Source organism: Osmerus eperlanus, chromosome 7 (genome assembly GCF_963692335.1).
Source record: "Osmerus eperlanus chromosome 7, fOsmEpe2.1, whole genome shotgun sequence".
Lineage (NCBI taxonomy): Eukaryota > Metazoa > Chordata > Actinopteri > Osmeriformes > Osmeridae > Osmerus > Osmerus eperlanus.
The window spans coordinates 9,143,426-9,152,779 of record NC_085024.1 but is presented as its reverse complement, the minus strand read 5'-3'; the positions used below and the strand labels follow the sequence as shown (position 1 = coordinate 9,152,779).

General features: G+C 39.0%; 2 protein-coding genes across 4 annotated transcripts in view; one reads left to right on the top strand and one right to left on the bottom strand.

The window, feature by feature from the left end:
* Positions 1-1,671: 1,671 nt before the first annotated feature.
* elovl4a (ELOVL fatty acid elongase 4a) lies at positions 1,672-7,180 on the bottom strand. The gene is made up of 7 exons (XM_062464716.1): positions 6,945-7,180; positions 5,896-5,978; positions 5,574-5,761; positions 5,151-5,231; positions 4,276-4,447; positions 3,888-4,015; positions 1,672-3,606 (listed from the first exon to the last, which is right to left on the bottom strand). The coding sequence occupies exons 2-7, from the start codon at positions 5,960-5,962 to the stop codon at positions 3,286-3,288; spliced, it is 957 nt and encodes a 318-aa protein (XP_062320700.1). The 5' UTR covers positions 5,963-5,978; positions 6,945-7,180; the 3' UTR covers positions 1,672-3,285.
* A 22-nt stretch (positions 7,181-7,202) lies between these two features.
* The window catches only part of prelid3a (PRELI domain containing 3A), a 61,251-nt gene continuing 59,099 nt past the window's right edge, over positions 7,203-9,354 (top strand). Inside the window, exon 1 of one of the 3 annotated variants that reach the window (XM_062464728.1) lies at positions 7,203-7,597. In XM_062464728.1, coding sequence (XP_062320712.1) covers positions 7,566-7,597 — 32 coding nt within the window. In that variant the 5' untranslated portion in view covers positions 7,203-7,565. Of the gene's footprint in view, positions 7,598-8,272; positions 8,287-9,354 lie in introns of those variants that run through there. The other 2 variants (XM_062464726.1, XM_062464729.1) reach the window with 2 other exon arrangements.

Sequence of the window (9,354 nt, the reverse complement as noted above, 5' to 3'; positions counted from 1 at the left end):
ATGGTCGCATTTTGCATTGTTACGCTTCCGGTAAACTTTTTTTGAATGAGATATTTTCCCCTAAATACATGTCAAGCTTATTTACGTTTTTGGGGGCATATTTTCAGTCAGCAGATGGTACTGTTCGGTTCTGGTTCCACCATTCCCTCTTGCAGGGGAAATGAGATGACAACCGTTTCATTCTACACTTCACTCTATTTTGAGTTGTAAATGAGCAGCAACAAATGTATGTTTTTCAATCTATGCAATCTTCATAAATAATAAGTATTAATTTTTATATAAAATATACAGAAATATCAGTTGTAAAAATGTCGGTTAAAAAACTGACCCTTCTGCAACCAACGCAAGCACACCCCACAATTTCCCCAGAAATGTTATTCTCTATAGTTTTACATGTTAGTCATAGATTTTGAGCCAAGACTTATGAGTCTCAAATTTCTTCCTTAAAAAAAAATTAACTGCATCACCTTTAGCAAACATTTGTACTGGTTATCACACCCAACAGCACACAAGGGTTGAATATCTCAGTCAGAAAAGCTTATTCTTCACATACGTGTTCCAAAGAGCAAAAGAATCTCTCCAGATACCAATTTGTGTCTTTTGAAAATTACAGTATCAAACATGTGTAAATAAACAATGGGAGCATGTTATTTATTCTCTTTTGTATTGGATTAGGAATGTGTTGCTTTAGATCAAAAAAAAATAAACAGATAGCATTTTATACCCTCCTCTACCATAAGAATACACCCACTCATTAACTCTTCTGTGTGACCACGCACAAGCACACATACACAGATCCTCATACACAAGTGTACAAACATACACACACACACACACATTCTTTCTCTTGCCCCCGTGGAGGCCAGCTGATCCTGGTGCAGGGAGGTGCCGAGCCTCATTAGACTCACAGCAGCTGTGTACGGTTACCATGGAAACCTTTGTCTGCACTAATCGGAGGGATGGAGAGAGGGATAAGAAGAAGGCTCCTGATTGGTGAAAGCTGGCCAGAGAAATGAAAGAGTGGGTGGAGAAAGAGTGATGCCATCTCTAGACCACAGAAAACATCTCGTAGGCCTAAATTATAGATTTGTTATGCTGATTATCAATTGTATCTTGTAATAGACTCATATTATTGTAAGAGTTAGTCTGATTGACTGGAGTTATAAAATGTGAAACAATAACTATTTAAAAACTGCGAATATCAGGTATTTTAAAATAAAATAAAGCTCTACATGTATTTGAAATGGAGAATAACACGTGACCATCATGCCATCAAGTGTTTACTAGAAGTATAGCAATGACCAGCTGCAAAATAGTATAGATGGTTTGTGTTTTTTGTCTTTACATTTAGCTTCTGGACCCTTTTATCAATCATCCAAAACAAAACCAGAGAGCTTCCTGGATAGCTCAAAGGAGAGCAGGAGAGGGGGTAGGGAGGAGGATAGAGGATGAGATGCAAGCTGAAACACACAAGTGTCATAGAGAAGCAGGAGACTCATATGGTCATCTATGGATGGGGATCTGTATGTGTGATGCAACTGGGATTTGAAGATTGGGAGGAGCTGTGAGCTCCTATCTAACTCAAAAAAATACAATGATACACATTACATTAAACTGTCTTAGTTACCATCACATCATATGTGTGTAAAAGAGTCAACACAATGACAAAGGGACAGGCATTGGTTTTAATTTGTTTTTGGAGTCTGAAGAAGTTATGATCATCTAAAAAAGATGTTTTACAGAGAAATGTGCTGTCTCCATAAGACAAGCATGCTTTCCCAAATGCCCAATGTACAAAATGTCATAACATATTCACAGCATTTATTATCCGGTATGTACAATTCTCAAGTCAAATAAAAAATAAGAATGTTGAAGGACATCACACATAAACTAACACTTATAGTATTTATTTACAGTTAAACAACCAAAATACAAAATAAATCCAATAACATTCCATGACATTGTCTGATAGATAATTGATTGATATGCAGAAGAGTACTGTTCAGCTGTTCTGTACTCTTTATGGGTTGAGCATAACCATTCTCTGTTGTAGCTATGGATACATTGCTATTCCACGGAAGCTTTCACTTGCAATTGTACCTTCATGTCCCAAAATTAAGGTACATGGAAAAAAACTCTCTCTATATATATTTGTTTGATAACACTTTATTGGATAACGTAAATTTGTTGAAACTTCCAGAAACAAAGCCTTAACATCACTGATTGTCACTGCTCATCAGTGACAGGGACACGTCTCAAGGAAGATAGAAACGATGTAAAAATATTTAGCTCAGAAAAGAGATCATATTCTATGATGTTCTATTCCAATATAATCTTTCACAGATTAATTTTAGAAGAGTTTGAGAAGTTTGTTTAAGAAGTAATTGTTTTGTTTTAATAGAAAGAGGTAAAGTCTTCAGCGTGATTGACTTCATTACGGAGTAATTAGAAAATAACTGGTCACAGACATTTTCAAATACAACTGTATTATTTATCCAGTATTTTCACAGGGTGACTGACGGGCATGTTTCTGCTCTCCTTCTCTCTTATCTGTCCACTCTCCCTGTCTCCATCTCTCTCTCTCTCTCTCTCTCTCTCTCTCTGTTTCTCAGTTCATGGCATCGCATAGAATAGGCAAAATGTAACATGGACGAAAACCTGATCAAGGACAAAAAATCATCCACATTATTGTGAGACATTTTCTGTTAAAAAGACATACGACATTGACACATGTCACATAAAGCCCAAAGACAAACTGTCATAACTGTATGTGTGGCTGTGGTGTTCCTTTCTCCACAGCAGTTCTCATCTGAAGTTCAAATTAAGTTTCCTTTCAGCAATATTCGGTGTGCTTAATTTAGTTTATCTGACATGGTTTGCCATTGTAGAGCTTATTCAGTTTGATGTCTTGCACATAGAACAATCTCAATAAACACACCCAAAGTGTTATTAGACATAAAAATCAAAAATACATTCCGGTCTGCAAAGTACCACTGCACAGACAGGAACCATGTTTCCCATACCAGAGAGTAACTGTAATAGCTGTACACTGATCATGTTATGATCAGTTTGAAACAGATAACTGACACAGACATCTCTCTCACACACAGCAACATCCATGTTTCTTCAACTCCCAACACACTACAGGGTCCCATACTCCCCAGCTCTCTTAACAGCCAGACCAGTCAGAGCCAGCCTGCATTAACCACAATCTCTTTCTCTCTCCCTCTCCCTCTCCCTCTCTCTCTCTCTGTCTCTCCCTCTCGCATTACCCCTCTCATCTCTCTAGTCACGCTTGGCCCTCCCTTTCCTCTTCCTCCTCCCGTTCTCTTGTTTCTCCAGCTTCTCATCCACCTTGCCTGCCATTTGCGCTACATTGGCCACCTTGCTCACCCCGTTAACGGTCCCATTAGCAAGGGCCTTGGCAGCTTTGGAGCTGTCACGGTCGCGACGAGGCACACGACGGTAGGTCTGGTAGTAGAAGTTTCCAAAGAGGACGATAAAGGTGACGGCATAGCAGATGAGGGCGTAATGCATCCAGTGGGGGAAGTCACAGTCCATGTAGAGAGACAGGGCCGTGTGTCCAATAGTTACGTGGAATTGGATCTGAAGCACACATACACGCATTACTTGGCAGAAAATAATACAGTGAAAATTGCAGTCAATAATTGGAACCCAGTATCAGAAACGTATGCTATTTTACAGTAATGCTGTAATTACCAGCAGTTATTCTGCGTGACTCATGAATGATGAACTTCAGCAGGGTTTGTGTAAACATTACAGGCATCATTGTGTTGATAAAAAAAACCAACTAAGCATTTATAGCAGGTTGGAGGTTTGTGAACGTATCCGACTCAGTAAGATTCTGCAAACAACAGATCTCATACCATCTGGATAATGGTGAGGTACTTCTTCCACCACAGAAACTTCTGGATCTTCGGCCCACACGAGGCAAGACCGTAATACAGGTACATCAGCACATGGATTGCGGCATTCATGTGTGCCCCAAAGAATGCTATAGGAGCAACAAAGACGATAATATAAGCAAAGAAGATGGAGTAAAAATGACATTTAATGAAATTAAATTATTGTTAAATCATTTAGCTTTATAAACATGTACAGTAGGGACACCTTTTATTGTTATTTTTAATATCCAATCCCATAAAAAAAATGTTTAATATGTTTTGTTTTGAATTCCAGTGTTCTCCAGGTGTCATACCATTAACGGTACAGTAAACCCTCACAGGAAGAGATTAAAAAAAGTGATGTACTCACACTGTCCTCCTGCAACCCACTTGATACCAATCCACCAGAGGGTAAACATGGTGCAGTGATGGTAAACATGTAGGAAGCTGACCTGGTTGAACTTCTTTCTGAGGATGAAGAACACTGTGTCCAGGTACTCCACCCCCTTAGACACAAAGTACCACCACAGCGCCGCTGCTATCTGTTTCAAGAAAGAAAGAGCAAAAGTTAAGAGGTACGGGAAACGTTGACAAAACCTTCAAGATTCTGGCCTCTATGTTGGTCCATATTGATGAAAATCTGTGATTTGATACCAAAACTGAACCGTAAAGAAATATGTTGGTACTTTGGAGTATTTGAGAACCTGTTCAGTAAATTCTACAAAAAAAAAGAAAATCTAAATCTGCTTCTTGAGAGCTGTTAATTTGGGGTTACAGTACATCTTAAATGTCTGGAAAGTCAATTAACATGATCTCTCACCTCTTAGCCTTCATTCAAAACAGACGATGTGTCGGGGGTTAACGTCATCAAGTGAAGAGAAAATGACCACCCCACACCCCACCACCACCCCACCCCACCCCCATCTCACAACAGGGTTGGTTCAGACAAATAGCGTCTGATCATGTTTCTCCATGTCTTTTCCAAAGGAACTAGTTTTTAATGACATCCTTGCAGCCTCTGATTGGACCAGCTGGCTTGCATGACCCCGTTATTATCCAATCCAGGTTAACATTTTGGTCACCCTGGCTCCAAGACTGCCTCAACCAATTACAGTTAAAGGCACTGACAACATGATCTCACTCAGTTCTTAAACTACCATTCATGAAGTGTAAGAGATACATCATCTGTATTTATTTCAGTGAAACAGACATAGTCACCAAACAACCTCTTTTACAAATACTCACCCTGACTTCGTTGGGGTCGTCGGAGTAGTTTACTGGCTGACAGATGTAACTGTAGCTGGCTGCCTGTGCTGCCATGAAGAGCTGCAAATAGAACACAATCACAACTGATATAAACTGCAAGCGGAAACATTAGGATAAACATAAACTAGCTCATGATGAAACAAACGTCTTTCTGAATGGACGCTTATTTTGAAGGGATATTGCTGAAGCTACAGTTTAATAGACGATACTATGGTCTCTCAAGGTTCAAAACCTGGTCATTTTTTTAAGCACACTGGGCTTCGCTTCAAAAAAGAGAGTTTGTGTGAATAACAAATGTATTGGACTAATCAACCTTGATTAAACCTTTTGAAAAAGATATATGGACAAGAGGTGGAACTGAGATGCTTATTTTGTGTGCCTTGAGGACAATGATAAGCCTACCTCTTTACAGATGAAGAAGTTAAAGAAGACCATGCTGAAGTTGTAGGCAATGAGGGTCTTCTTGAGCTGGAAAGGCTCGCGGTTCCTCATATATTTGGGCCCCAACCATAGGAAGAGCAGATAGGATGAACTGATTGCCAGTGTGGGCAGAGGAGAGTCCATAAGCGGCCATTTTTCCACTCGTTTGTCTGTTGAACATAGAACATGTCCACATTAGGAACTCTGTTTTTCACTTCTATTTCTAAGTCTTTCTGATTCAATTTCATGCATGTATGCAAGCATGCAAAAACACACACAGACACATCCTTCTGACAAATCTCACCTGCTATGGTTAGGCCCCATTTGTAGAATTCAATGGTGTCATTTATGAGATGTGTGACAATCTCCATGTTTGTGGCCAGTATCCTGCAGACAGATATTATAAGGGAAGTCAGTCAAATGCAGATGACAGCCAAGTAAATTAAATGTCTTATTTTCTCTGTAACTGTTTTTCTCCATTGCTGAGGTACATTTTAAATATTTAATTTGAATGTAGTTTAGATGAGGGGTAGGGTTGTGTATTGTGTGAATAATGTCTGCCTAACCCTAACCATTAAATCAACTGTTAGGCCTATATTATGTAATTAATTCATTTACCAATTAATGGCATTACTGGGATATGGAAAATACTGGATAAAATGTATTGAGCATTCTGTATTAGGCCAGATGCTTGACAATAGCCTTTAAATATAGGCCAACAGACAAGGAGGGATCCGCGGAGCCCCCGAAAGGTCCTTGTACGCTACACATGAAGAGAAGGAGCATGTGTCAGCAGGTTTTTGGCCAAAGCTGATGAAACAGTAACCGTCATTCAGAGGTACAGGGCTTTTTCAACTTTACATCATAACAGGTCATTGTATATTAGGTGCCAGACAGACGCATAAACCCTCCAACGCATAATACAACGTGATTTAATCATCCTAAAAAATGACGCGTCCTCTTCTTTCACACGATAAGCGATGCACCAGCATCTGCCATAGCAAGCGCTGGATAATATTCGATGAATAAAGCCTTCCGCGTAATTATGATAAAGAGGATGCATAACAAATAAAAATCATAATTTCATTTATTATTTTCGTCACATTTATTTCATATAGGCCTACTTGATGGTGACTGATTTACATTTTGCAACATAGCATTGCTCATCTGGCCCTTATGCCTCGATGATAAACCATTCGATCCTATTAGAATGGAGCATATACTTGAAATTAAGGCTTCGAAATTAAACAATCAAGCAAATTCACATAACATAAATAAAAGTTAGACTGGAAAGACTTTTGCGTACTAATAGCCAAACCTACTTTCATTGAATGAAGATGCTGTTCATCTTACCGTGTCCGCAGATAACAATCCTTTTATAATGACATTCAGTGCAAGGTCAGCCGGATGAAATATTCCTTAGTGTTGAGTATTGTGAAGTATATAGAACTGCGTTATTACGCAACTTTGTGGACTCAACCAGATTACCAATTTTATATCCCACGATTTCATAAATCCCTTACAGAGGGACCGCGCAACCCTCTTCACTGCGTCCTATGGTGCTTGAGCCACTTGATGGATGGCTGGATATGTGGTGAGTGTACGCATGCGCACTGAAGTCGACGGATGCAGCAAGGATACTACGCTGTTACCGGCATTTGTACTAGAAATGTTAGTGTTCCATACCTTGCACCCTGCCGATGGCGTATACTCTATATCTCCATAGCCCATTGTGCTGTATAGATATTTTGCGCAGTCTTACGTAGAATTGATATGCGGGAACACATTTGGATACAAGACCGCAATCCCTCGGATGGTCGATTGATATATTTTCCATTGATTTAGGCTACTCCGTCGCGCAATAGGCTACTGTGTAAAAGCCTTTCCTATCAGTAAACGCGATGTTAAAGTGAAAGATCTTTTGGATGCTACATTATTGAACGATCGACAGTATATGCCTACTGTATATTCAAGATGAAGATCTGGAGCACGGAACATGTTTTCAGGTTAGCTGCGATGTGCATCAGCATCGTTTTTACAGTGTATTCAAAACAGCCTCATAAATGCTATCAGAAGAACGGTTTCTTGTACTGTTGTTTTAAATAATAAATATAATATTGTTATTTAGTTGAAGGCCAAGATTCATTTTAGCGGGGACGCTTGACATGCACTATGGACACGACACGGACAGTCTCTTTTATGAAGCGAATTTTCTATTGCATATTTTTACAACACGAGTAAAAGTAAAACGTGATACATTTAGCCTACTGAATGTCTCTTCTTTTTTTGTGATGATGCATTGTATGATAACAACTGCCACTGAGTCTGAGAGGAGAGCCAGAGACGAATGGTACAATGTTACATTTACCTCTAGGCTCTCAACGAGGCTAGCCAAATTGTCTTTTGCCATTGTCTATTGATTAATTACATCCTAATAATATCCAGATATGACAATTGCTCCAGAGCCTGTTTATGGATATTAGACATTATTAGTAGGGCTGGGCGATATGGCAAAAAAATTATCTATATAGATATTTATATTTCCATTCGATAACGATAATTAAGACGATAGACCACAGATCCGTAGTAGTAACAAAATAAGTCTCTTCAACTTTTTCTCTACACTCGGCATAAAGTTTAGGCAGCGCGGTGTGAGAGAAATGTTTGCGGCCAGAGAGCACGTACCTGGGGTCAAGTAACTTAAGCTTTTTAAAACCTTGCTTTTTATCAATACCTTGGCGCAAACTCACACTTTCTGCATGTTCCAACGAGTGATTTTGCTTCAGGTGGTAAAAAAGGTTTGTCGTATTACCAGACTTGGTAGCCACCTGTTTGTTTGCTACACAATTTGCACCTAACATTGCTCTGCTGGGGCCCGTTCTCCGTACGTCGCTTATTACATCCGAGATCAAATGACACATCCAAGATGACATCATCTTGCTTATCATGATCTGGCTAATTCGGTTCTTCGAACACACTTGTTGTTTATGATTAGTATAGCTGGATCGAGTTACGTTGGTCTAAAAGGGGGTATGTATCGATAGTAGAAACCTTGATCAGCAACGCTGCTATTGGCTGCTCACATAAGTCTATGGCTGCTCACTGTGGCCAAAATGAGCGCCCTGTTTTTTCCGCAACAGTATGGAAGCAAATCGTTACCAAAATTCAAATGCAAATACATTTCCAGAAATGCATTTGCATTTTAAGAATGTGGCTGCATTATTTGACTCATAAATGAAATTAGTAATCAATCATCCTATTTGCATTTTAATTTTCTTCTTCCAGAGTGCTCAATCTTTCACTTAATTAAACTGAAAAAGAAATAGACATTTGAGATTTAATTTTCAAAACATGCCCCAGCAAATAGATACCAAAATTCAATTTGAAATGTAAAATTTGAAAATTAAAATGCATTTCCAGAAATGCATTTTCATTTTAAGAACGTGGCTGCAAAATCGTGACCACAATTCAAATTCAAATGCATTTCCAGAAATGCATTTTCATTTTCAAGAACGTGGCTGCAAAATCGTGACCAAAATTCAAATGCATTTTCAGAAATGCATTTTCATTTTAAGAACGTGGCTGCAAAATCGTGACCACAATTCAAATTCAAAAGCATTTCCAGAAATGCATTTTCATTTTAAGAACGTGGCTGCAAAATCGTGACCACAATTCAAATTCAAATGCATTTGCAGAAATGCAAAATGAACGAAAAAGCATTCTGAGCGGCGCAGTAGAGTGACGTCAGTAGCCGCTCTTCTTC

What these genes read in the sequence shown, in the direction of transcription:
- elovl4a (XM_062464716.1), bottom strand. Translation starts at nt 5,962, where the DNA reads ATGGAGATTGTCACACATCTCATAAATGACACCATTGAATTCTACAAA. An exon ending in ACGACCCCAACGAAGTCAGG is followed by an intron (nt 4,448 to 5,150) that starts GTGAGTATTTGT and finishes TTCTTGAAACAG; the next exon opens with ATAGCAGCGGCGCTGTGGTG. An exon ending in ACCTCACCATTATCCAGATG is followed by an intron (nt 3,607 to 3,887) that starts GTATGAGATCTG and finishes TGTGTGCTTCAG; the next exon opens with ATCCAATTCCACGTAACTAT.